The 24,650-nt window shown below is 42.5% G+C and overlaps 3 protein-coding genes and 2 non-coding genes across 7 annotated transcripts in view; 3 read left to right on the top strand and 2 right to left on the bottom strand.

The window, feature by feature from the left end:
* Nucleotides 1–8,247, bottom strand: part of chd3 (chromodomain helicase DNA binding protein 3) — a 38,590-nt gene extending 30,343 nt beyond the window's left edge. For 2 of the 3 annotated variants that reach the window (XM_069672032.1, XM_069672034.1), the window contains exons 1-8: nucleotides 7,574–8,247; nucleotides 4,191–4,318; nucleotides 3,914–4,102; nucleotides 3,706–3,833; nucleotides 2,517–2,755; nucleotides 1,581–1,720; nucleotides 1,365–1,494; nucleotides 983–1,164 (exon numbers count right to left, since the gene is read on the bottom strand). In XM_069672032.1, the coding sequence (XP_069528133.1) occupies nucleotides 983–1,164; nucleotides 1,365–1,494; nucleotides 1,581–1,720; nucleotides 2,517–2,755; nucleotides 3,706–3,833; nucleotides 3,914–4,102; nucleotides 4,191–4,318; nucleotides 7,574–7,736 (1,299 nt within the window). In that variant the 5' untranslated portion in view covers nucleotides 7,737–8,247. The remainder of the gene's footprint in view (nucleotides 1–982; nucleotides 1,165–1,364; nucleotides 1,495–1,580; nucleotides 1,721–2,516; nucleotides 2,756–3,705; nucleotides 3,834–3,913; nucleotides 4,103–4,190; nucleotides 4,319–7,573) is intronic. The other variant, XM_069672033.1, reaches the window with a different exon arrangement.
* A 5,109-nt stretch (nucleotides 8,248–13,356) lies between these two features.
* Nucleotides 13,357–13,430, top strand: trnan-guu (transfer RNA asparagine (anticodon GUU)). Its single transcript has one exon. It is a non-coding gene; the product is annotated as a tRNA-Asn (tRNA).
* Nucleotides 13,431–14,498: 1,068 nt separating this feature from the next.
* Nucleotides 14,499–14,572, top strand: trnan-guu (transfer RNA asparagine (anticodon GUU)). The gene has a single exon. It is a non-coding gene; the product is annotated as a tRNA-Asn (tRNA).
* A 685-nt stretch (nucleotides 14,573–15,257) lies between these two features.
* On the top strand, nucleotides 15,258–16,847 carry naa38 (N-alpha-acetyltransferase 38, NatC auxiliary subunit). The gene is made up of 3 exons (XM_069672639.1): nucleotides 15,258–15,323; nucleotides 15,858–16,032; nucleotides 16,344–16,847. The coding sequence occupies exons 1-3, from the start codon at nucleotides 15,285–15,287 to the stop codon at nucleotides 16,466–16,468; spliced, it is 339 nt and encodes a 112-aa protein (XP_069528740.1). The 5' UTR covers nucleotides 15,258–15,284; the 3' UTR covers nucleotides 16,469–16,847.
* A 998-nt stretch (nucleotides 16,848–17,845) lies between these two features.
* dnajc3b (DnaJ (Hsp40) homolog, subfamily C, member 3b) lies at nucleotides 17,846–24,069 on the bottom strand. The gene is made up of 12 exons (XM_069672818.1): nucleotides 23,599–24,069; nucleotides 22,878–22,988; nucleotides 22,619–22,743; nucleotides 22,450–22,524; nucleotides 22,210–22,353; nucleotides 21,640–21,821; nucleotides 21,422–21,541; nucleotides 21,190–21,295; nucleotides 20,948–21,068; nucleotides 20,738–20,870; nucleotides 20,462–20,610; nucleotides 17,846–19,238 (listed from the first exon to the last, which is right to left on the bottom strand). Exons 1-12 carry the CDS (start codon nucleotides 23,681–23,683, stop codon nucleotides 19,093–19,095), a joined length of 1,497 nt encoding a protein of 498 aa, XP_069528919.1. The 5' UTR covers nucleotides 23,684–24,069; the 3' UTR covers nucleotides 17,846–19,092.
* Nucleotides 24,070–24,650: the final 581 nt, after the last annotated feature.

The raw sequence follows: 24,650 nt of genomic DNA, 5'->3' as shown, positions 1-24,650 counted from the left end.
GTTATAGCAGAATGGAACCCCGAGAGGCAGAGCAAACCCTGAAGGGGCCACAGGGGCCGCAGATTTTCTGTCTCATCACTGTCAGAGTCTGTTGACTTTTTCTTTTCCTTTCACCGTCTTCAAACGCAGTATCCCGTACTGTGTTCTGTTTAATGTTTACTTCATGTGCCGCCTTCAGGTTTGTAGATCTCTCTGTTGTAGCCTTCAGTTTTTGCGTCTTTTAACTTTTATTGTTTCTCTCCGCTGTTTCGTCTCTTTTCTTTTTTCCCTCTGTTAACAGACCGACGTCAAATTTACCGTACGTTTTTCGGCAGATTGATATGATCACATTTAGTCCTCTGGATTGTGTGATTGGAGCCGAATCCCTAGCAACGGTCTGTTCTCCATAGCAACGGTCTGTTATTGAGAAATAACAGACCTCGGAATGCCGTCATTAACCAGTCAGTCAATCAGAATCAAGTGTTTAACACGGCCGTGGAATAACAGCTTGTAGTGTATACACGTCTATAAAATAAAGGTCCAACGAGTACCTGACCAGTCTGCATTAAATTCACAGCTCATTTTTGTAACACACAAAACATAACACCTTAAAATAAACTGACAGCTGCAATAAACCTGCTTCCTGGAAGTGCTGAGCTGACTAATCTAACTTGTTCCAGCATAAAGACAAAGCACCATGTCAAGGAAACATAAAATAAGCACTGGGTTTTATTACTGAATAGATCCACACTCACAGCGCCCCTTCAGGTATCTGTCTTTGTACTGTGTTTGTCTGAATGCAGCCAACTCTCCTCTGAGATTTGTGAAGCAGCTACAAAGCCTCCATTCATCTGCTGCTCCAAGCAAGTCAACACAAACCACTTTCAACTGTTTTTTCACTCAAGTAGACAAATTTCTTGGACAGAAATATGCAAATGAGGATGCTGAGAAAGGTCATACATAGAAAGCAGGAGCAGACGTGTTCGTGTGGGGCAGTACTCACGCAGTGCGGGCAGCTCCACTTGCCCTCGGGGGCTTTGTCCAGCTCAGGCTCGAGGCAGACGAGGTGGTAAGCTCGGGGACACGTGTCGCACAGAATGATCTCCCCGCCCTGCTGACACACCTCGCAGTAGTCCTGATGATCCGTCTCATAGCCGTCGCCCTCCTCTTCGCCGCCTGGGACTGCTGGGTGAGAGACAACACGAGTAAACTGAAACGTCCGAAACTTCTCTGAAAAGATGTTTGTTTTGTTTCGTTTCTCACTTTAAAGATGGGACATAAAACAGAGACATCAAACCAATTTGCCGACACTTGGGAAATATAACTTAAAAAGCAAATTTTACCAAAAGGTTTAAGTAAACTTGACACAGGAGTCTTAAGATTACTTTTCTTCTTCTTCTTGGCCGGCCGTCCTCGCTTGTTCTTCTTGACCCGGGCCGAGCTGTCAGAGCGAACCGAGGAGCTGTGAACGCTGGAGTCCTCCTGCTCCGACTCATCCTCGTCCATATCCTCGCTCTGACAGGGAGCAAGAAAGACGCCAGGAAATGAGCAAAAGAAAAGAAAGAAAAAAGACGTAGACAGGTAAAAAAAAAAAAACTCACCGAGCAGCTCTTCTTCCTCTTGGCTCCGATAGGCGACAGTTTGATCCGAATGGGTGCCATCTTTTTAGCCTTGGCTAATGCTGAAGCCTTTTTCTTGTCAGAGACTCGAGGACTTTTACTGCGCTTCTTATAGCCAACGCCTGAACACATGAGATAGTGTGCAGCATTTAACATAGAATTAGTAATAAGAAATAAGAAAGATATTTTTGACAAGAGATGCTCCGACAACGATTCTGGTGTCAGAACCCTCGAATGAAGCCTAAAATTAAAATTATAAATACGACTTGTTTCTTCTCTAAAAAATTAGCCTACATAGCAATAATACACATGCCACTAGCTACTTGCATTTGAGAGAGTAAAAGAAGAACTGGTTTCATGAAAATGATCAAATAATGTTAGCAAACGACAACAGTGCACAGCTAGCTAAGACTGTAATGTTAGCCAAAGCTGGCTTAATGTTAGGCATCAGTGCTTTTCTGTCACACATTTTAAGGCTGTTTTTTTTTTCATATAAAGTTAACAGGTAAAAACACAAAACAAAGCAGTTTCTTGTTGCTAGCTAAGCCTCAGCTAACGTTAGCTTAACCTGTTTCTAGCTCGTTTTTAGCTAAGGATTCCTTCAGTTTGTTAAGCTAGGCTTTTCTATCACATTTTAAAGCTGTATTGTTTTTCATATAAAGTTAAGATAAGTAAAACAGGTAAAAACACGAAATAAAGCAGTTTGTTGTTGCTAGCCAAACTTCAGCTAACGCTAGCTTAACCTGTTTCTAGCTTGTTTTTAGCTAAAGATTCCTTCAGTTTACTAAGCTAGGCTAAACAAAAAGCCAGCAATGACCACTGCTGTGTAATGTGCCTTTTAGCAGCATAGCGTCTTCGGAAATTATATTTTAAGGTGTTCAGGGAGATGCAGCTACAGTACTAAAGCTTACTGCTGACCTTTGCCCTCTTTCGTCTTCGCCTTTCTGATCGGTGGAGGCTGCGGCAGTGGTTCAGGCGAGGCAGTCGCTGCGGAGACCTGCTCTGCGACAGCGATCGCGGCAGCAGCAGCGGCCGCCGCGACGGCAGCAGCGTTGCCCTTGAAGGGGTTGTTGGAGCTGAACTCCCTCCACTTGGCCCCCAGGATGGTCATCATCTTGGACATGGGGATCTTAGGATTCTTCTTGGCTATCATCGGCCTGAGGGGCAAGAAATTGGGATGATTAAAGGGATTATTTAAAGAGCTAATAATCTGCAGTATTTAAAAAGTTTTCCAATATGATTGGTGAAAGAATTACAGAGATAACATGTCGGAGGAGAGTTTATTTGTCCTCCACAGCTCTGTCAGCCAGTGGAGGCGAAACAGACAATTACTTCCCTGTATATACGTGCAGCAGACATTATAGATCACTTAATGTTATCAGAGCCAGAGCAGGTATGAGTCAGATACAGGCCAAGGCTCAGGCTGCCACTGACAGAACTGCTGTCTGAAAAGAGCAAGACGCTGGGATGATAAAGAGGAAGACGGAAGCAAGTAAGACACGGGGAACTACATGTTCTCCTGTGTTCACTCCCTGACACCTGTATCTGTTGTATCAGCAGGGACAGTTGTTGTTGAATGGTGCTGCCAATGTTAAGGGAGGCTGGTTTGTGCGATAAAGAGAGGCTTGAAAATAGAGCCTGACCGATATGGGATTTTTCAGACCAATACTGGGATGATGAGGGTAAAAGCAGCCGATATAGTGTAATTTAGTGACGTCTTTTTTCAAACAAAGTTACCAAAGAATAATCAACATTTTTACACATTTTCACATTTCAACTTTCCAAATCACCCCAAACATTGTTTTCTACTTTTATATGTTCTGCAAATGAGCCTGCAAATACCGATAACGAGTAGATATTGGCCGATATTATCAGCATTTGGTATATTATACATTTTCACCAACATAAACATTGTTTTCTGCATTACATGTTCTGTAAAAAAAGTGCCCATATTGTACATACTAAATGCCAATACTGATATATCTGAAATATCGGCAAACTAATATATCGGTCTGTTTTTTGTTTTATGTAAGAATGGAAAAAGTCGTTAAAAAAGTTATTTTTAAAGACATGTGGCAACACTGTAGCTACGTATAAGTTGCTGTACCTCATGAACTGGCTGAAGGCTTTGTAGTTGGTGAGTTCCCTGTAGTCCTCCTCTGTGAAGGTATGATCCACATCCTCCAGGCCCCACTCCTTCGCCAGCTGGCCCGACGTCTTCTGCTCTATCGGTTGCTGCAAAAGAACAACCAATCAAAGTAAGATTTAAAATAAAAACTGGACTGGACTCGTCAAAGACGACTTAGGTGCTTTACCTTTGTTGTTTCCTCCTGACTGCTGTCTCGGTCCCCATCGTCTTTTTTCTTCTTCTTGGTTTTCTTCTCCTTCCTCTCTTTATGTTTCTTCTTCTTCTTCTTCTCTCCTGATCCATAGTCGCTGGCTACGCTGTCTGAGTTCTCGCCGTAGTCTCTTTCTCTGTCTGAGTCCCTCTCTACATCGCTGTCCTGGAGATAAGACAAGAGGGAGATACTTGAAAGTAATAAAGACGTGTGATGTCAGAAAATCCAAGGCGTGACAGATTAACACACTCACAATCTTCTTGCGTTTTTTTGCTTTGACTGGTTTCCCCTCTTTCTCCTTTTTCTTTGTGTCCTTCTTCTTCTTTGGCCGCCCTTTCTTCCTCACCGGGACCTCTCTGTCTGATATCTCCGGCTCTTCTTCTGGGAGGGGAGAAAGCGGAGGGGAGACGGGGGGTTTGAAGAAAAGCATAAAAGGAAGACGGGGCTATCGGGATCTGATGAGCGATAATCTTCTCAAACGCTTCCCAACACCCTGCGCTAATCCCCTCTGAACATAATTACACACAACAAAAGCTGCGTGACAGCCACGGTGGCTTCCGCGACCTCTGACCTCTTCTGAATTGTGACACATGCTAAATTAGATACAGTTTGTCAGATGGCTATAAGTAGATTTGACAGCTGGTTCTCCGTAGGATAGAGATAATTGGTTTATGGGAGTGAAAAAGTGTGACCAGCAACTTCAGAAACAAACGTTTTTTGCTGAAAAACATCCCTCAATCCTGATCCAAAGGTCGAAATCTCAATATCTAATTTTATGTTTATAAAACTTTTGATTCCAAGCTACTGTGAGGAGTTTTTCTCCGGTTTTGAAACAGACTTTATGACCTACAAAAGCAAACCAGACCATCAGCGACAAGATTGATTATTTCTACAAAGTTATTTTTAATGCCTGAAACCGCTGGCGGGGGGGAAGGTGTCAGATGAAACGCTTAACTGTAAGCTGCCTTTGTACGACTGTTAAAGAAAGCAGGATGAGATTTTTTGTTAGAAACCGCCACTTAAACATGTACAGGACAAAATCAGCAAAGAGATAAGAGGTACGGCTTTGTCCACAGGGGGCGCCAAAATCAACACAAACTGAAAGTTCCTCACAGGAGCTTTAACCATCCCCAGAGCGCCCGTTCTATATTTCACTATAGCGCCCAAGAGCGCCTGTCATTTTAAAGTTATTAGTGTATCAAAAATGGAAAATAAACTCATGAGCTTTACATTGTAGATACTTTTAAGTTGACGTTGAAGGTTTTTTTCCGCGGGTTTCCATCCGTTTTTTTAGATCTAAAAATGGCTCCAGCGACTAAGTGACCCCGTATTTACAATCTAATGGAAGCCGTAAGATTGTGTTGTGACTCAGATCCTGAACCACCGTGCAAAATGGAAAGTGACGAAGATGTGAGTTAACGTTTTTGCTCGAAATCACGTAATCAGTGGGACCTACCCATCTTTCCCTGCCTGAGACGGACACTGTTTTCCAGTGGGCAGTGCGCCCCCGTCGGTAGAGAGGAAGACTGGCTGGGCCGCGGCGACTTTACCTCATATATGTATCAAATTAAAAAGGAAGTTGAGTTTTTTTAAATGAAAACAACTTGTGAGATTAGGCAGGAAAATGCTCATTTAAGTGAGAGTTCTATTGGGGTCTATTGGGTTAAGAAAAACAAAAAGTAAAAATGCAAATAATTTAAGCCTCTGGTCCTGTTTTACATCATAGTGGACTCTCAAGCACGGTGCGTGTAAATTACATGACTGTATCTCTGCTTGCAGGGAGCAAATGATGTGAAAATATCAGGCCAGTTATTCCCCATGGCACCTGTGCAATATCACAACCACAAGGAAAGCAATTTAACCTGTAACCTGACCTGGCTTTGGAGTAGAAAGAGAGAAACAGCAGCAGTATCTGCTTGAGAGTAGAAACTGCAGCAGAGCATTAAAGCATAACTAAACTACGTGCTGCGGTTTCCAGCATGCTACCAGCCTGTTTGCTAGGCTGCACTTTCTCTGATTTTATTGTCTGCCTGCCTTTGTTGTTGAGCGCTAACCCACCAGCAGCAGCAACAGCCCCCCACCTCCCCGTCCTCCTCCACCACCTCCTCTTCGCTCCCACCCCCGTCCTGTAAAACAAACACGCTTCCCGCGTATCCGTGCCGCGCGCAGCCGCCGAAGTCAAGCCGGGGGCGGCGGCAGCACGCACGCGGGGCTCGGTGATTCAGAGGCCGCCAGCCACAGAGACAAGACGGTGCGGTGAACTGGGAACAACTTATTTGCCGCTGTGCTATTCCCACACCGGGACCCCGACCGCCACAGCAGCCAGAGGTCGCGAGGGGGTTAAAATATAAGGTCCTACTTTGGATTAAGACACTGTAATTCATCTGTCTGGCTCCGGCATGGCGGCGAGTCCGGAGTAGAGCTAATTAAGCCTTCAGACAATGCATCATTACTGTAATATTCATAAAGGAAACACACTAATGTCCCGTTCATTTTGCATAATCTCCCTTCTTCTCCTTTATTTAACGTGCACTGTGACTTTTAAGTCTTCCAGCTGCATCTGCATTGCATCCACACCACATTGTTACAAGTTATTACGAATAACCATAAGGCTGCAGCTTACTTTTACGGTTGCAGTGTGGTTAACCAACATGTACATTCTGCACCCTCACTGCAACAGCTTCACTGTCACAGAAACTTCCAGAATGACATCCAGTCAATCATCATTTGACAAGATCAATACTGCAGATGAAGCAACTTCTGCAGCTATGAAACAGCTCTGTTGATTAAAAAACACCCAAATAAGAATGCAATTGAGCTAATTAATATGCTAAGCTACACGATGGAGCTACCTTCCTGGCCTGAAAGTGAGCAGCAGCAGCAGCAGTGTCCTATTTTGACCTGTCATGGAGACAATGAGGGCAGAAGGGGGGCAAGTTTCTGTCTCACACCAGCTTTCATGTCTGCACAGCAAAACGCATCATCTCCTCCCGAGATGGGTATCAAATATAAGTAGCCTCCGGCCAGCGGACTCCATGTTTATGCCAGCCTTGTGCTTTCTACCCTTCAGGGCGACCTTATTACCCCGCAGACCGAGCTCATTTACATGCCAGGACATGTCTGGGAGCTGTCAAAAGGGATTTAAGGGACAACTTTTTGATGGTGGAGAACAAAAAAAGCAGCTGTGGCAAGTTGGTGTAAACTTTGTTGGGATGTGCAGGAGGTGACGAGGAAGTGGAGTAGGAGAAAATGAGCTCACAACAGAGGAACCACACATCTGGCCGGTTTTGTATTTTTTGCAGTTTGTTGCAAAGTGTTTTGAAAGCGCGCGCTCGTCCTTTTTTTGCAGCTAGCTTCAAACATGGCACCTACAGCGACATAAAGGTGCGCTAACGGGGATATGTAGCGGTTTTAGGTGGTGACACGTTTGCCTGCCTTTTAAAAAAATCCTCCACTATAAGTATGTTTCTATTTTGTACGCGCGCACTCGACTCCTCGCTCTCTACTGTACGTGGAGAAGCAGACATGGGGCACAAACTGCGGCTACTTCAAACAACCCCCATTTCTGCACATTTTTAGTGTGTTTTTATCCCGTGCGCGCGCTCCCGACTTGTCCGCCAGTTTTCTTTACTGTACCTGGCGCGGCTGGTGTTGCAGTTTCCCGAGGCGCCGCCGGCGAGTTTATGTCGCTTGCGTTCTCGTCTAGGTCTCCGTCGTCGTCTTCTTCATCAAAATCTCCTCCCTCGGAATTAACCACCATGCCCTCGTCTTCCTCACAGGACCGGAGAGGAGAGGACATTATATTCCTGTCATTGGGTCCGTCCTTGTATGCAAAAAAAGCGTATTCTTGCTCGAATGTGTGATATTTATTTAATATTCAAATCGGCACAGAAAAAAGTGGGGGGCGTTTTGAAATATTTTACACTAGGCAGAGCAACAAAGATGGCCGCCCTCTTATATTTATTTTTTAACAACCCCCCCAATAAGAAAAAATCCCCTTACATAAAAAATGGCTGACTATATTATTTCAGAACGCACCCCCCTCCTCCTTTCTCTATCTCTCTCCGTCTCTCTTTCTCCCTCCGCGCGCCCCCTCCCTCCTTAAAAACGTACACATTGTTACAAGAAAAAAGGGGTGTGTGGCTGCATGTAAGTTACATTGTTACTTGTTTGTTTCTTTTCTGTCTGCCCCCCTCCCTCCCTCTCTCTTTTTTAGCTCCCTCTCCAAGTCCGGATCAGTCACGAATCCGACAGACTCGCCTGGTGTCACTGTCACTTGCAAGATCACACGCGACAACTCTCGCTTTCTGCATTGCAGAGCCCGACACAAATCTATCAAATATGGCCACCTTAGATTCTCCGGAGCCCCCACCGTTGTATAAAAAAGTATTTTGGAGCAGCAGGGTTGTGTGTGTGTATGTGCGTGTGTACGGTGTGTGTGTGTGTGAGAGTGCTGGGGAGGGATTGAGAGAGGGGGGTTGGGAAAATCTGCCGCAGCCATGCCCAGACTTACATCAGATTGTATTGCTTAAAAATTAACTACTTGTGGTGGGGATGAAAACAATTCAGAATATGCAAACTACATCCCCCCCTTTTTAAACCACCGTATTAACCAGCTCAAAGTGCACAATTCGTCTCTGTAAGTGAGGTTTGAAAACAAACACGAGAGGTTTTATACACACTTACTGTAAAACCAGGAGCTGCAGGCTGAGTCGGCTGGATGGCAGTAAGGCCATGGGAGTCCCGAGATCCCATCCAGCCCTCAGCGGCCGCTCAGGGCACTTTGTGTTTTGACAAAAGGAATTTTGATTTGCCTCTCACATTCAAAGCTCGGCTGCAGCCGAAATAGGGGTCAAAGTGGGGAAACCGTGGCACAGAGACAGATAAAAAAATGCAAATGAGCAGTGTTTTAATGCATCCTAATGAACTCCTGGAGCATTTTTATGCACGCAAAAACATGCCAAAAAGCATGTACGTTCATGTCCAGATTTAACAGATCTTATACTCAACCTAAAAAAAAAGGGAAAAGCTACAGCAAGCATTTAGATGCACAACAGCAAAATGAGCAAGTAGCAACATGCAGTATTTCTCATGACCTTTAATCCAATGAGGGGCGCTCATTATCGTTCGAGTTATTGAATGTATTCATTTGCGTGGGATTAAAATTCTTATTTGACCTTGTATAAATAAACTTTGTAGCTTTAAGCAGCTTTCAGAGCAAACCAAAACACTGTTGTTAAATGGAGAGCGTGAATTAGCAGAGGGTGTTTCACAGGAGACAATTTCAAACGTTACAGTAGGAAAAGGGTTGAAAAATAGGTTTAAATCTTTTTAAGCTGGTTAACTCTCCAGTCGTTCTAGAATATAACAGCCAATGTCAATGTTGTCAGTAGCACTTTAACGCAGCTTGTCTTATTATAAGTCAGGACGTCTGGAACAGGTGTATCGTTGAGAAGATGAGAAGGCTGCACAAAAGGCAAAGGTCAACAGCTCCTCCTCGTCCGTGTCGAATACACTCCGCGTGTTTGTCATAACTCCGGTGCAGCTGGAGGCCGTGTACAGAAACATCCAGTCAAACAATTTGACTGTGTTGAAAAATGTAGCTGTAAAATACTATGGAAGCCACGATGCTTCAAGTTGTGGTTTGATATCTCGAGATCAAAAGGTAATTATCTTATCTCGAGAAAACGAGCTTCGTTATCTCAAGTTAGCGAGATAATGAACCTGCTATCAAGAGGAAGCAAACAGTTGTTTCCTCTCACTATGTTTATCAAGAATCAGGAGGGGCATGACAGAGTGCAAAGATGTGACGACTGTAGCGACTGCAAAAAAAAAAATCAGAATGAAAATGTCAGCCGAGGTCGTACAAAGGCAGGAAGTCAAAAACTAAAACAACAAAACAAAAAGGTGTGTTTTCATGAGAAATCTGTCTTTTGTTTTCTTGCAATAACGTGATATTTAACCCGTTAAATTGTTAACCAACCCGTTAAGAAAATTATCTTTTTTACCTAGAGATGTCAAGATAACGCCTTAGATAGATTATGGCAATCGAGGCCTCTGTAGTTGAAGAGTTTTCCTCATTATCTTAAAAAATTAAGATGTTTTTAAAGTTTAAAATCCTCTTAAACTTATATTTAAGTATGTTTTACTTTAACAAGTACTCACTACAAATGTTCAGGCTAATGTAATGCCAGTCCTTGTGTCTTGTTTTTAACACATGTATGTAGTTCAAACGTTTTTTAAGCTTGGTTCTTTTTTATCTCACTGATTAAAAGCCAAAAGCTACGGGAGCCCTTAGCGGACATGCGTCCATACATTTTATTTGCTCCGTTTTCCCCGGAGTTATTTCTGGTAGTTTTTTTTCAAGATTTGTTTTTCTTGTTATCTCGAGACAACAAGCTCGTTTTCTCGGGATAACGGGATCTAGAAAACAAAACAACAGGCTGGTCACTGTTAGGGGACACGAGTTATGATCACCTGACGTTACGGTGGTGCTGTGTCGTTACCTCATGTTGACAAGAAAAATAAGTCTTGGATAAAAACGACCAGAAATAACTCCTCACAGGAAGACATTGTAAATTAAGTGTATGGATGGTATGCATGTCCACTTAGGGCTTCCGTAAAAACCTTATTGAACCCTTAAAATACATTTTTTAAAACCCTAAAATTCTACTATCTCACTGCTTCACCTTCATATGTGGACAAATGGTGTCACTTTCATGTAATATTCTCCATCGCCTTTGATTTTTAAGGTGTTTTTTTGTGTTGTTTTTTGACCCTCTTTGCCCTCCGTCTGTGTGTTAACCTGAGCGAATAACTGGATACGGTGTAAACAAGCAATTCAATTACTTCCCGCCTGCTCTCTCTGCAGCAACAGGTGTCTGAGCTGCTCCTGTCGCCTGCAAACGAGAGGAGAGGAATTCGTTAGCGCCCGATCCAAGAGAGAAACATCTGCCAAGTGAGAGACGAGCCACACAGGGAGGAGATGTGTGTGTGCTGGGAAAGTGCATCTACACCTACCAGCCGTCCGTGTGTGTGTGCGTGTGTGTGTGTGTGTGTGGTGTCTCTGCACAAAAACAGGGGTTAAACTAGCCAGCGCTCTCTCTCGTACGCCGCAGGCCCTGACACACTGCACTACTATGCTGTGCCCGCACTCCCTCCCCTCTCCCGTCCTCGCCCCCCCGTGTCCGTTTGGCAGGGAGACATGAGAGGATGAGAGGGGAAAGCGCCTCCCCTGGGTGCTGCGCTGTAGCTAACCCAGATTTTATGCAGCGTGACACACAGAGAGAAGACACCGGCGCCTGTGTTGCATTCAGAGCTGAGCTGTCTGAATCCCAGGCAGCCCGGAGAGAGGATAATGCTTGAACGATGTTCATGCAGGGGGGGAAAGGTAGCTTTACACAACCCAACAAAGTGTTCAAAGAGAAAGTATGACATGTTATTAATGTATTCAGTGTTGAATTAGCCACTTAATAGGTTTAAATTATAGGTTCTTCTGCCCTTTGATGCTTGAAGCTTTCGAGGAAGTTGGGGTTTAAATTTGCTCTTAACATAATACAAAGTGGAGTTTAACAGACACATTAATGTGACACTCTTAAATAGGAACTTTACAGATGTAGTATGCTACTTCAGGTTTTTTTAATATTTAAAATTATAGAAAGAATTGAAAGTATCATTTTTGCTGTGGTATGATGACGATACTTTAACTGTTTTATTAAATGCCAAATGGGTTTTATGTTGTAAGAGCGATAGTGGTAATAAGCGGTTTAGTCAGTCTTTAGACATTTGTAATGTTGTGTTGATTTTTTTCTGCATGGTGTATTTGCAAGTAAGTTCCTTTTTTTATTCTAACCGTTATTTACGGAAGAGGATTAGGGCCACTGGGGAAAAAAAAAAATTAAGGTCCAATAAAAAATTATTTTTTATTCAGAGACCTTTTTTTTCTAAGGTCCAATAAAAAAAATGTTTTATTTTTATTTGGAGAAAAAAAGTCAGAATTCTGAGAAAAAAGTCAGAATTCTGAGATTAAAGTCAGAATTATGAGATTAAAGTCAGATTTCTGAGATTAATTACTTTTTTCTCAGAATTCTGACTTTTTTTCTCAGAAAAAAAAAAAAAAAAAAAGATTTATTAGACCTTAATTTTTTTTTTTCAGTGGCCCTAATCCTCTTCCGTACTTATTCACTTTTAATTTTGATATAAAAAAGTGTACAGTTAAGGTAAAGTAAGGTAAGTAAATGCACCATCAATGGTGGACACTGTATGCGTCACAGTGCAATGGCTTTAATTTTATACTGTTAGATATATGTACTCATCATCATCTTGCCTGCACATCTTTAATTACACCTGTTGAACATATTTTGGATTATATTGCTTTATTATATTTTATTCTTACTGTCTATTTCTATGTAATTCGATTTAAGTTCCCTGGCAGTAGGAGTCCAACATTTTTATTCCACTTCTGTGTTCATTGTTCTGCACCAAAATATAAGATTAATTCCTTTTATATGTAAACCTACTTTGGCAATGAACTTCTGATTCTCAGGTGAGATGTCAAACTGCACCTTACGGATGTCTTTAAGTAACTTTAATCACAATTTAAGAGCTAAAACAGTGCTTCAATGCAAAATAGTTTTTAACTAGGTGGTCACTAAAGGTGGACATTTACCTATGACAAGGGGTTTACAAGTAGCTATTAAACAACTGCTTAAAAGGGTTCAACAAAGGATGCATAAAATCCAGCATGCTACTCACCTGCAGCTGTAACATCTTGATGTCAGTGTATCATTCGTTATGTGGTCCTGCTTCATGCCAGGTCTCTCCGACACCACTGGTCAACTCAGAGCGAAGGCCAAGAGCGAGCACGTGCACACAACCTTCCCGAAGGTGTAGCACCCACACAGTTTGGCTGTCAGCAGAGCCTGAGGAAACAGGATGTCACACACATTCTTTTGAGCAAGTAATTCTCCCGTTTTTGGTGTAAAGATCAAACCACCAAATAACGTCCTAACATCATCTTAAAATACCAAGTGAGAGTCAAGCCAAGATACAATGAGAAGAGTTGGCAAGTGAGCCGAGAGTGGAGAGTTGAATGCTCAGGTGGACGCGGTTATATTTTTAAGGTAGTATTGTATGTTTATTGTATTTATCAGTCATTATTTGCCTGTAAAACTAAATGGATTAACAGGACATGTTTTAGTTGTAAATAAATACATTAATAAACTGTTAAATATCTGTTATAACTTTATTGTCACGTAAAAGTTTTTTTAATGTATCTTTTACTGCTTAAGAATGCAAAATTAAAAAAGTTTCCATGCGGAAAGTTTCTGACGGTTCATTCAGCCCACCTTAAATAAATATAAAATCTTTAAAGGTAGGAGGGGCTTATAATGAAACCACGCCCACATCATGACAGACCTGTCTCTGTGGCGCAATCGGTTAGCGCGTTCGGCTGTTAACCGAAAGGTTGGTGGTTCGAGCCCACCCAGGGACGACGTGTTTTGCGTTTAATCATGCAATATGGTAGAAAGGACAGACTGACAACGGTTAAGAGCCAGGAGCCAAAGCTCGACTGAGGATGAATGATGAGTACACATCTATAACGTAAAAGTACATTTGAAAATAGTATTTACATAGATATAAACCACTCGAAAAGATTCTAACAGATACAATTGAAATGTTTTTTCTAACCAAAATGGTATGGCCAAAATAACTAATTGTTTTGGTTTATTGTAAAACAGAAGACGTAAATAAATCACAGTCCACACCAGTGTACATTCCAGTAGACCAGCTTTGTAAAATAAACAAAGGCTAATGTAACAGTTTAATCTCTAAGGGCTTGAAATTAGTAGTTACTGCAGGACTGCAGGTGAAAGTAGGAAACTACACAGCACACACGTTTCCATTGACATCGCCCCTCTCCTCCTTAACACATTACAGTAGGTAGAGAGATGAGCGTGCTTATTGGAGCTTTTAATTGACATGTCATGCCCGTGTATAATGCACGTACTGCCTTTATCTGCATGGCGATCGCTTCAAACTACAGCATAGAATTTTAGTTCCCGTCATCACCGGTCGAGATCTCGCGAAATTTGTCGTCTCATATGCGTGAGACCTCACTGAAAGAAGGATCCGAACAGCCTCCTCTCTGACGGTTTTTACAGTTTAATTAAATTATTTTTTTTGTTTTCCATGAATCGGCACTTCTTTTTTCAAAGTTTGTTCGGCCATGTTACTGTCTACCTGAAACTCACAACTACACAGAAACTGGAGGCAACAGTACACCTGTTCCGCCCCCTCTCTATGATCAACCAACCAGCGCAGATTGATAGAGACAACTTGTTATTTCGTCAGGGAAATCATCGATTAAACACCCAGGTTATGATAGCAAGGAATGATGCATTGTGGTAGCTCATAATTTTTTATTTATTAGATATGAGTACTCGATTTAAAAGGCCACGATCAAAGATCTGCGATGTTATACAGCCAACCAATTAGAATTAAAAAGCAAATACCGGTGGGTGGGGCTTATAATGAAACCACGCCCCTGAGTGGCATATCCGTCTCTGTGGCGCAATCGGTTAGCGCGTTCGGCTGTTAACCGAAAGGTTGGTGGTTCGAGCCCACCCAGGGACGAAGCGTTTTGCGTTTTCAGCATTACAGTGACGTCGTGCTGTGTATCTTTCGTTCGCGATTGGCAAAGAACACCCAGACAGCAGTATTTTTGTGCCTTTTATTTGGCAGAATAAATGAGACACATGAGCAGCAGCAGCAGCTGGTCTTTGTACTCGTTTATAATTAAAGAGAAGCAGCTGTATAATGGCTTGTCTAATCAAGAGTTTTGTCTGATCATATCTTGTCTGAAGCTCTTCATAACTTTTTGTTCTTCTTGAGGAATGACACACACAAATCATGATATAGTTGTGCACCTTTTTATTTCCTGCATTAAAATATCAAAAGGATACACGGGGGAAAAACAAGCCGAACTGAGTCGTAATAAAAACTAAGTAATACAATCCACCCTTGTTTATTTTAATTAAGGCACGTGTCATATATAATACTATATGTTAAAATCAATAATATCTAGGCTGAATGGGCTAAAACAATTAGTGTAACAATGTACCGATTTAGAGAATAATTCTTTCACTTCCTTCCACTACAATGTGCTTCAGATTTAACTGTTAACATGTATTTTCACGCTTAACTTGAATATTATATTACTTTATACTTTATCAGTTTAATTATGGTGCGTTCCCTTTAAAAAACAAGCTGTAAGGGGTGTTTCCGGTTTAGCTGGTCCGTCAGTGAAATTACTCCGTAAGCAAACGTAGGAGAAGAAGAAGTGGTTATGGCAACAATGATTGAGGAAAATGGTCCTTCGACTCATGTATGTATTTCTGTTTTTAGATTCACTACTTTATAATATTGTTGACGTTATTCGACGTGTTATAAGTTAGAAAATACCGTTTATATGAAACATTATTCGTCGTTACCAAGGTTTTGATTGTGGCTTAGTGTTAGCTGGTCGCTAACAAAATAGCTAGGTAATAGAACTGATCAGTTAGACAAGTGTAACCAAAGCCTTTATTACCAGAAAATATAAGCACAAATAATCCCTTTAAAGTGTATTAATAACAATGCCTGTTGTTATAATGGTTAAAAACGTTTAACTTAACCGAGTTACTTTTTAGGATTGAGAGTAAAATATGTTTTAATGTCGATTATGAGTCCAAATAATGTCTCAATGTTCACAATTTTTAAGAAACTCTTTAACCATGCGAAAACTATAAGCACCAAATTTATAGTTGTATTTTTTTTTAAAGATGAACGTGTTGAAAACAGTGTTACATGGTAAGTAGTCTGATTGTTTACCATTAGTTTCAACGTTAGTGAAGTCTGTCACCCTTCTGTCCGCACTCAGGTGCAGTCCGGAGTGTCCTCATCGTCTCAGGCCCGGCAGAAACTGGAGGGGCTTCTGAACAAGAACATGAGGATCCGCATGACGGACGGGCGGACTCTGGTGGGGCTTTTCCTCTGCACGGACCGGGACTGCAACGTCATCCTGGGATCTGCTCAGGAGTTCCTTAAATCAACAGGTGGGTGAAGATCGTCGACTTTTCACCTGATCCATCACGCAAAAAATCACTGACATCAAATGAGAAAACCACAAGAAAATTAAAGACACTGTGTATCCTTTTTATTTGTTCTAAAATGAAGTGCAACTCAAGCTATAAACGGCTGCAATTTGCTGCTTTCATTCCCTTGTTGACATTCCTCGTCTCCTCCCACGTTTGTTCCTGTTTTGAGACTCAATTTGAGGTTTTATTGCAGTTTTTGTGTCGTGTGTGCATGCAAAAACCTACCTCGATATTTAACCCAGCAATGTTTGTGTGATTTATGTCCGCAGACACATTCTCCCAGGGCGAACCCAGAGTCCTGGGCCTGGCCATGATCCCCGGTCACCACGTCGTATCCATCGAGGTGGAGGCAGACAGCCTGGAGGACACGCAAGGATTTGGAGCTAGCTGTTGATGAAGACCTGCGTGTTCGGGCGCCTCTCAGTGTGACTGTTCTCAACGCAGCAATCAAAGAAGAGTGGATATCTTTCGCTGGAGGATTTCTCTTCAGATGCAGAAACAGAACTCTTCAATCTGGATTACCCACTATGCTCCCTCTATGGTTGAAGATGTGTCCATTCGCAGTGACAGCTGTACAATACAGGATGTGTGTAGCCTGCCTGTGTGTGCTGTGTGCGTAGGAGAAGGTGTGAGCAAACAGCAGCTACGTGGATGTGTTAATGTTTCAGTGCTGTGAACAGTGGGTGCTTTTGTTTCATAACGTTTTCAAACAGAACCCTGTATGTGACACCTTGTGGTTTATTGTCATTGATAAAAAAGTGGCAGAAATGACAGCTTATGTTTCGGCTCATTTGGAAGTGTTGTAGCGCCCGACATACTCGTATGATATGCACGTTATTTAAAGGGGAGCTCCACTGATTTTAAACATCAGAGGCATCGTTGGGTTTAAAAACTACAAGGTTTAAATGGGTTTTTTTTTATCAGAGGAAGAAGAGAAGTTACCAGACTTCTGTAGTCCACTTCTCATCTCTGCTTGAGGTTAGCAGCCTGAAGCTACATCAGATGCTACAAGCATGACACCCCTTAATCTCTGACCGGACTGTTTAAGACTGAGGGTCCTTATGGGTAATGTAGGCGTCAGGCTTTCTCTGGTTTAACTGCTTATATGGCCCATTGTTTTAAACTGTTTAAAGTCAGCCTGATAGTGTTTAAAGGAGCAATGGAAAACAACTTTCTTTTAAAGCAATTAAAAAGCCTTTAATGTCCTGGCATCGTTATGTCGACCTTAAAACCAAACTTCAAGTCCTCATCGTCTTTGTAAAAATTACAGAAATCAGATATAAAGTTTTGACTTGTAAGATTTTGTTAATTTAGACAAAGCCAGGCTAGCTGTTTCCTCATGTTTCCAACCTTATGCTAAGCTAAGCTAACTAGCTGTAAGCTTCTTATTTGACACACCTACATGAGTTTGGTATCGATCTTCTCGTCTAAGTCAGGACAAGTCAATGAGCAAAGTTCCACAAATGTGCGACTGTTTTTTCTAAAGAAGTCGTGTCAAAACGTGAAATTATAGTCAGAAGTTGTGTGGTGTACGTCCAGGAAGCGCTCCTTCCTGTGTACGATTATTGTTTAAAGGAGTTTGATGCTAAATTAGAAGTTATCAAAGTGGCTTAAATGAGAAATTACACAAATTAGCTTCTTTTGAACTTCTGTAAAAGTACCCGTCTATCTTGCTTTAGCATCTCAGATAAACCTCTACAAAGCTTGTAGCTGCAGGGAATGCTGCACTGTAGCAGTCGCTATCGCACCATAAATCAAGAGGACAATTAGATTGTTTCAATATTTTAATACGCTTGAGCATATCAGCTGATTCAGTTTGGCAACTGGAAAATTGAAGCCACTAACAGAAGAAAACCCTGAAAAAAAGAAAAACCCAGAAAACAGAAAGCGTTGCACTCAGTCGTTTACAAAGAGCCGGTCACGTCTGGTTCACACAGCAGAGAGGAGGTGACAGTCAAACCCTTAAAAAGAATGATGTTTTAGTTTGTGGTTAAACTAATGTGTCTCTCCTGTTGCACTTTTATCTGCAACTTAATGGTTTCATATTGTACCTCTGTGCATTATACTGAATTATACCGTATGTCGCAGGAGTTCGCGACTGCTCCGGCTACAGCTCAACTTATAAATGAGGCTCTCACAACCGCTGAAGACACACGTGGTTTGTAAAGAGTCCTTGAAAAGCCTGCAGGAACATTTCAGGAGTGGAGAACACGCGGAGTGATTCATCAAACAAAAAAAGGGTAAAAGTGCAAGTTTTCAAAGACGCGCTTTGAAAGGATCGAAAAGAAAAACACAACATCTCATCCGTTGCTACGCTTTTGTCCTGAAAAATAAACCCTTCTTTTTCAGTTCAGACCGAGTTTGACTTCAATCATAAGTTATAACCACAATATTGGGAGCTCGATAAATAGCGTGTTGAGGATACAACAATACAGAATTCACACATTATTCCTTTAAGATAGCTGTAGAAAACAACATAAGAAGAACATTAAAACAATCACAGAGCGGCTTTGATTTAAGATCCATAGGATTCCAAAACTTTTAACAGCGACGAGTTTCCTTTAATAGTGCTGAAGTCTCACCTACTTACCGTTAACAATGCTGTCGTCGTGTAGAAAAACCTCCGTTCTCTAAGTACAGAGAAGGGTTGGTCAAAAATATAGACTGAGATCAGTAAGCGAGAATACTGCGAGCACTGACGGTCCGCCTGTGTGATGTTCGAGAATGAGCTAAAAAAAAAAAAAAGGAGCGTCCTTTGAAAAAAAAAAAAAAAATGGCACAAAGAAAGAAATAAGACCCCAAATGTCCCACTTTGACTGCTTCCACCATTGACCTGTCCGTTCCTCAGGCTCTGAAGCTCTCACACGAGACGTCATTTTCGTCCTTCGGCAGAAGCTGCATAGGTCCTTTGTTTTGGGGGTAAGAAGTCCGATTTTTCTGCGTTAAAAATCAAAGGTTCAAGTAACCGACACACGAGTCCGAGCAGAGAAGTTCCGACTTCGTGAAGTCCTCCTCTCTCTAGTTGTGGTGGAACTTGAAGTGGAAGCTGCCGCCGGACTGGAAGGGGTCGAAGTGGAAAGGCCAGCCCTGTCCTCCTCCTCCGCCGCCCTGCTGGTTTTCTGGGTCCAGAGGATCCTCACCTGCGTCAAACTTCTGCCTCATTTCTGGCGAGACAATGGGAACAATGGAGGGACAAATTTAAGACAGCAGAAGCTGAATCGGGGCTAAACATGAAGCAAACATTAAATTGGATTCTTGCTGTTATACATGATCTATTTAGTCTAATGGAGCCAAAGTATTTTTAGGAGAGCCTGACCGATGTTGGATTTTTAAGGCCGATACTGATTTCAATTTTGGAGGGAAAAAAGTAACAAATTACCAATATCTGGGCCAAAGTATTGACATTTTTAGCTGTAATAAAATAGACCTTTAGCAATATGACGATGCAAAGGTACTGAGAACGCTGCATTCTTCAACAAGAATATTTTTTATAACTGATACAGATATATCTGCGATATTGGCCAGATAATATAGCCCATATATATATAGTTTTTTTTAATGCTTCAGTTTTTGTAAAAATGATAGAAATCAGATATAAAAAGCCAGGCGAGCTGTTTCCTCATGTTTCCAGCCTTATGCTAAGCTAAGCTAACTAGCAAGCTGTTAGCTGTAGTCTTCTTATTTGACGCACAGACATGATTGGTATCGATCTTCTCACCAAAGTCTGGAAAAGAGAATGCAGGCTAAATCGTGGCTAAAAATGTAAATGTATATATTTTAGGAGAGCCTGATTGATGTTGGATTTTTAAGGCCGATACTGATTTAAATTTTGGAGGGAAAAAAGTAAGTTATTACTGATATTACGGCCAAAATGTTGACATTTTTGGCTGGAATGAAACCTTCTATGAGGATTTGGCAACAATATGACGATGCAAAGGTACTGAGAACGCTGCATTCTTCAACAAAACACTTCAATAAGAATATTTTCATAACTGATACAGATATATCTGCGCTGTTTTGTTTTTTACGCTTCCTTTATCTAAAAAAAACACAAAGTGTTGACTTGTGAGCTTTAGAGGTGCTGTTGAGAAGATATTGTTAATTTGGACAAAGCCCGGCTAGCTGTTTCCTCATGTTTCCAACCTTATGCTAAGCTAACTAGCTGTCAGCTGTAGTCTACTTATTTAACGCACAGGCATGATTGGTATCGATCTTCTCGCCTAAGTCTGGGTAAGAAAATGAGCAATGTTCCACAACTGTAAGACTATTTTTTCTAAATAAGTAGTGTGAAAACGTGAAATTATAATTATGCAGCGTAAGGCGGTTTCACTTTTAAGAGAAGACACTAAATATCCAGTGTCATGTAATAGTCATCTAAGCTGCTGACCTGGATCAGTGAGGACTTCTTTAGCCGACGCGATATCTATAAACTTCTTTTCAGCTTCTTTCTTCTCTGTCTCAGACTGGAAGTTGTCGGGATGCCACTGCTGAGCCAGCTTCCTGTACGCCTTGATGATCTCCTGCTTATTAGCATTCCTGAGGAGAACAAAGACTCAGCATTAGTTGCAGCGACCTCCTTCATTAAGCTGTCTCCAGTTGATGGCTTGAGTGTTCGATCTCAGTTTAGAAGAAGTTTGGAAGATGAACCGGTCGGACTGGTTACCTGCCGACGCCGAGGATTTTGTAGTAGTCCCTCTTCTTGGAGATTTTGAGCAGCTTCTGAGCTCGTTCTAACCCTTCTCTGATCTCGTGGCTGTCGCTGTCAAACTCTCTCGCCTCTTGGTAGTCCTCCACGGCTGAAGCGGAAAATGTTAAAAATGTTAAAAATTACAAACCGCAGTGGGTCGACACTGTGAAGGGCGAGCCCTGTTACCTTTCTCGTATTCCTGGTTGAGGATGTACGCCTCAGCTCGGTCTCGGAGGACGTTGGCGTTGCGCGGGTCTCTCTGGTGAGCCTCCGAACACACGTCTATCGCCTCGGGAGCCAACTTGATCTAGATAAGAGAGATGATGTGTTGGCAGGGCGCATATCTTTGTGTGACGACCTTTAACTAACCAAACCTCACATCTTTTTTCACCACTTTAACAGACAGAGGCTCTCCTCGGCTGTCTCACCTTGACGTAGCAGAAGCAGATCCTCTCTTTGGCCAGGTTAGTGTAAAAAAGGACTTTCGGCTCCGTCTTCATCACCGATTCATATTTATCAATGGCTTCCTCATACCTGATTGTGTGCGAATAGAAAAAAACAATCAGGAAGCTGTATTTTTGTAGTCGAACAGATGCATACTTTAAAGCATTACTATGATTTCGGAGGGAGAAACGCACAGCTCCTACAGGAGGCACTGACCTCTCCATGTGAATGAGCTCCTCTGCTACGTCCAGCTGCTTGCTGAGCTTCTTCACCTGCTTGTAGTGGCTGAAACACTCTTTGTCATCCTGGTCCAGCTTCAGACACTCTCGGATGTGACTGCACACAAACAGACGGAGAGAAGAAAGAAGACATGAGATGGAAAGCAGCTTCATTTGCATTTGACTCTCCTAGTTTTTGTTTAATTCAAAGCTCACTTGAGGGACTCGTGGTATTCTCCCAGGCTGTAGTGCAGCATGCTGAGCTTCAGGAAGGCGGCGCGGTTGTCGTTGCGGAGCCGCGTGGTCGGCGTCAGATCCTGGATGGCTTTCTGAGGGTCTCCCATGCGGATGAAACATTCTGCACGAAGCTCCCGCGACTCCGGATCCCAGGGAGAGATCTGAAGAGAGATGTCTGGCAAATAAACTAGTACATTTACAAGATTATAAAGTCGTAAACTTGCTGGTTATAGGAACCTTTTGAGCCACGAAACCCCCTAAAAGTAGGCTTTAGTTCTTGGCCCACGCCCTCTTGTTTCACCTGTTTCTCTTCGCTCTGCCCTGTAGGTTCTGCTGCTCACACAGGCGCACACTGCACCGAGCTCGGCGCATATTTAGCCTGTTTTATCACAAGAAGCATGAACGTTTCTTTACCCCCCGTTTGCCCCGGGGGTTACAATCACACATGAAAGTTACCCTACGCCCTAAATAATAGTATTGGTAAGTTATCCAAAATACAGCTACAAACATAAGATAACAGCTTTAAATCCTAATCCAGCTGTCACACACCTCAATGACTCTCTCCAGCACAGAGATCGTAGTGCTGTAGTCCCCCTGGTGGTACGCAGCGTGCGCCTCCTCCTGCAGCTCCGCCAGCTCGCTGGTTTTCGTCATCTGGTCCTGAGCTTCCTCGTGGTCCGGGGAGCGCAGCAGCTACACAAAATAAAAGCAGTGGACTCCGCGTTTAATCACACTTCTTCTTCTTCTACGACACTAAAAAAGGAAAGAATGTTGAGGACTTGAACTCACCACTGCTTCAAAGTCGTCTATGGCCTCCTGCGTGTTGCCCTGCTTTAACAGGATGTTTCCTCTCTGCAACCTGGCCTGAAAGTGCACGACAAAGAAAGATGTGATGAAGAAGAAGAGAGTCCCAAGAGACAGGATTGTGATCAGCTTGGTTGTGTTCAGCTGAACTTACAGCCAGGAAGTCGGGCTTGAGCTGGATGGCTCTGGTGAGGTCTGGCAGGGCGGATTTGGATTTCCCCATCGCCAGGAACACGGCAGCTCGCTTGTAGTACGTCAGGTAATTCTTAGAGTCTCCCTCTGAAATATCAAGACAACATTTCTATTGTATCAACAATCATCTGTATGGAAGACGTTAGTGAAGACTGAAACTGTCAGCCAGCAGTGAGAGGACAAATGTGAGTCAGTGAGTGTGTGTCTGTGTGTAACCTTACCCACAGCAGAGTGGTAGTGGGACAAGGCTTCAGCCAGCTGCCCAGCAGCCAAAAGTTTGCGGCCCATCTCCAAGTGGTGCTCGATCTCGACGTGAGTTGCCCCTAAGACACCTGAAACATAAGACGGCGAGTGAGCCAGAGTGGAAATACAAGACTGACAAAGAGAGGGCGATACAAATATAACAGCACATGTGGGAATGATTTCGACTGCAGGAAATTAACGACAGGTATTCAAAACTAAATCTATATTGATTCAACCTGCCACACCACAATCTTCACACGTATTTTTGGTCTAAATGCACCTTTTGTGAGGAACGGTGGTAAAAGCACCTCAAGCTAGCTGCTAACAGCATACAACAGCTTTTCGTGGTGTACATGAAGTGTATGTTTACAAGCACTACCAGACGTGTAATAAGGGTGTGAAACCACCAGGAGCCATAAACAGTGCGTGTTTTAGCGCCTGGTGGCGTTAGAGAATGAGGTCCTGAAGACCGGAAACACCTTTTATATTTACTAAATCATTTGTTGTGTTATTACAGTACAAAATTGTCATTTCGTTTCGTTGTGAGTGAGACTCAGAGGGGCGTCACCTCGCTGAGCAAACAGACATTGACAGTTTGTTAAACTTTTAACCGCTAAAAACGGAAAGCAGCTTCATAACTGTTCTTGTGTTGGAGGAGTCTTTGTAACAGCTTGTGTTTGAATGTAAAGCCCGTCTCACCGTCCAGCTGGATGTCCAGGATGACACACAGCAGTGACAGGGAGCACAGGACCCCGCTGAGTCCCGTCCGCCGACACGAATCCATCCCTCAAAGTGTTCCCTCTCTGACACCGGAACCCGCGAACTTTACGGCTCTGCTTTCACGTCGAGTGAAAATGACAGCTTGTGTCATTGAATCGGCGACATGTCCTATTAAATCCTCATCGTTTCCCCCGCCGGTCGGACGGCAGAAACAGCTACGAAGGTAGGTATATTTACGGTCCCGGTGTGACAGTCCTCCGGGTGGAAATGAGGCACGCAGCTCAAAGGTTCCTCCTAAAACAATATCGATTTAACAGCACTTTCCCACATTGACGACGACTAAACTGACTTGACTTATACTTAAAACACCTTCTTGTAGCATTATCATTTAGAAGTTGACCAGCTGACAGTCTGTAAAGTTGTACACGAAACCTTTCTGCCTCCGGTATCGTCGTCCCCTCCCTTTCTGCCCTACATTTCGGTGGTTGGTCCACGCAGCGCACATCCGTGTTGGTCTAGAAACGTGGGCTGCTCTCATTGGAGAGACTATTTTAACCAACACAGATACATCCCCATGTCCCTGCATGGGCCCGGCGGGAGGTATGTGCAGTAACCAGGCATCGCCACTGCGCACGTCATCACTCATCATGTAAATAACTGGAGAGCAGGACAGGCTGCATTTTAACACACATTTATCATTTCTGGAAAGTAAGAAACTTTAAGTATTAATCTTTATTCAGTAGTTAGCTTTTTAAAAAGTATATAATATTCAGATATTTGTGAGGTAATAAACATTTAGAAAACACAACAGAAACGTTTGGCATAACACATTTTATTGTGTACAATCGTATAAAAACAAAAAAACACAACATTGAAATAACTTTTCCTCCACCATCTTTCACATGTATTAACTATAAAACTATACAAAACAACACACACAAATATCTGGATTATTAAAGTTTTTGACCTTCCCCTTACAAATGTCCAGAACGGTGTATAAAGATCATAAAATCATTGGTTTCCTTTGGAAA

This window comes from Semicossyphus pulcher, unplaced genomic scaffold (assembly GCF_022749685.1).
Source record: "Semicossyphus pulcher isolate SPU_LCO1_2020_fin unplaced genomic scaffold, fSemPul1.0.p SCAF_21, whole genome shotgun sequence".
Lineage (NCBI taxonomy): Eukaryota > Metazoa > Chordata > Actinopteri > Labriformes > Labridae > Semicossyphus > Semicossyphus pulcher.
Note: the sequence above shows the minus strand (reverse complement) of the source record. Positions and strands in the feature narration are given on the sequence as shown.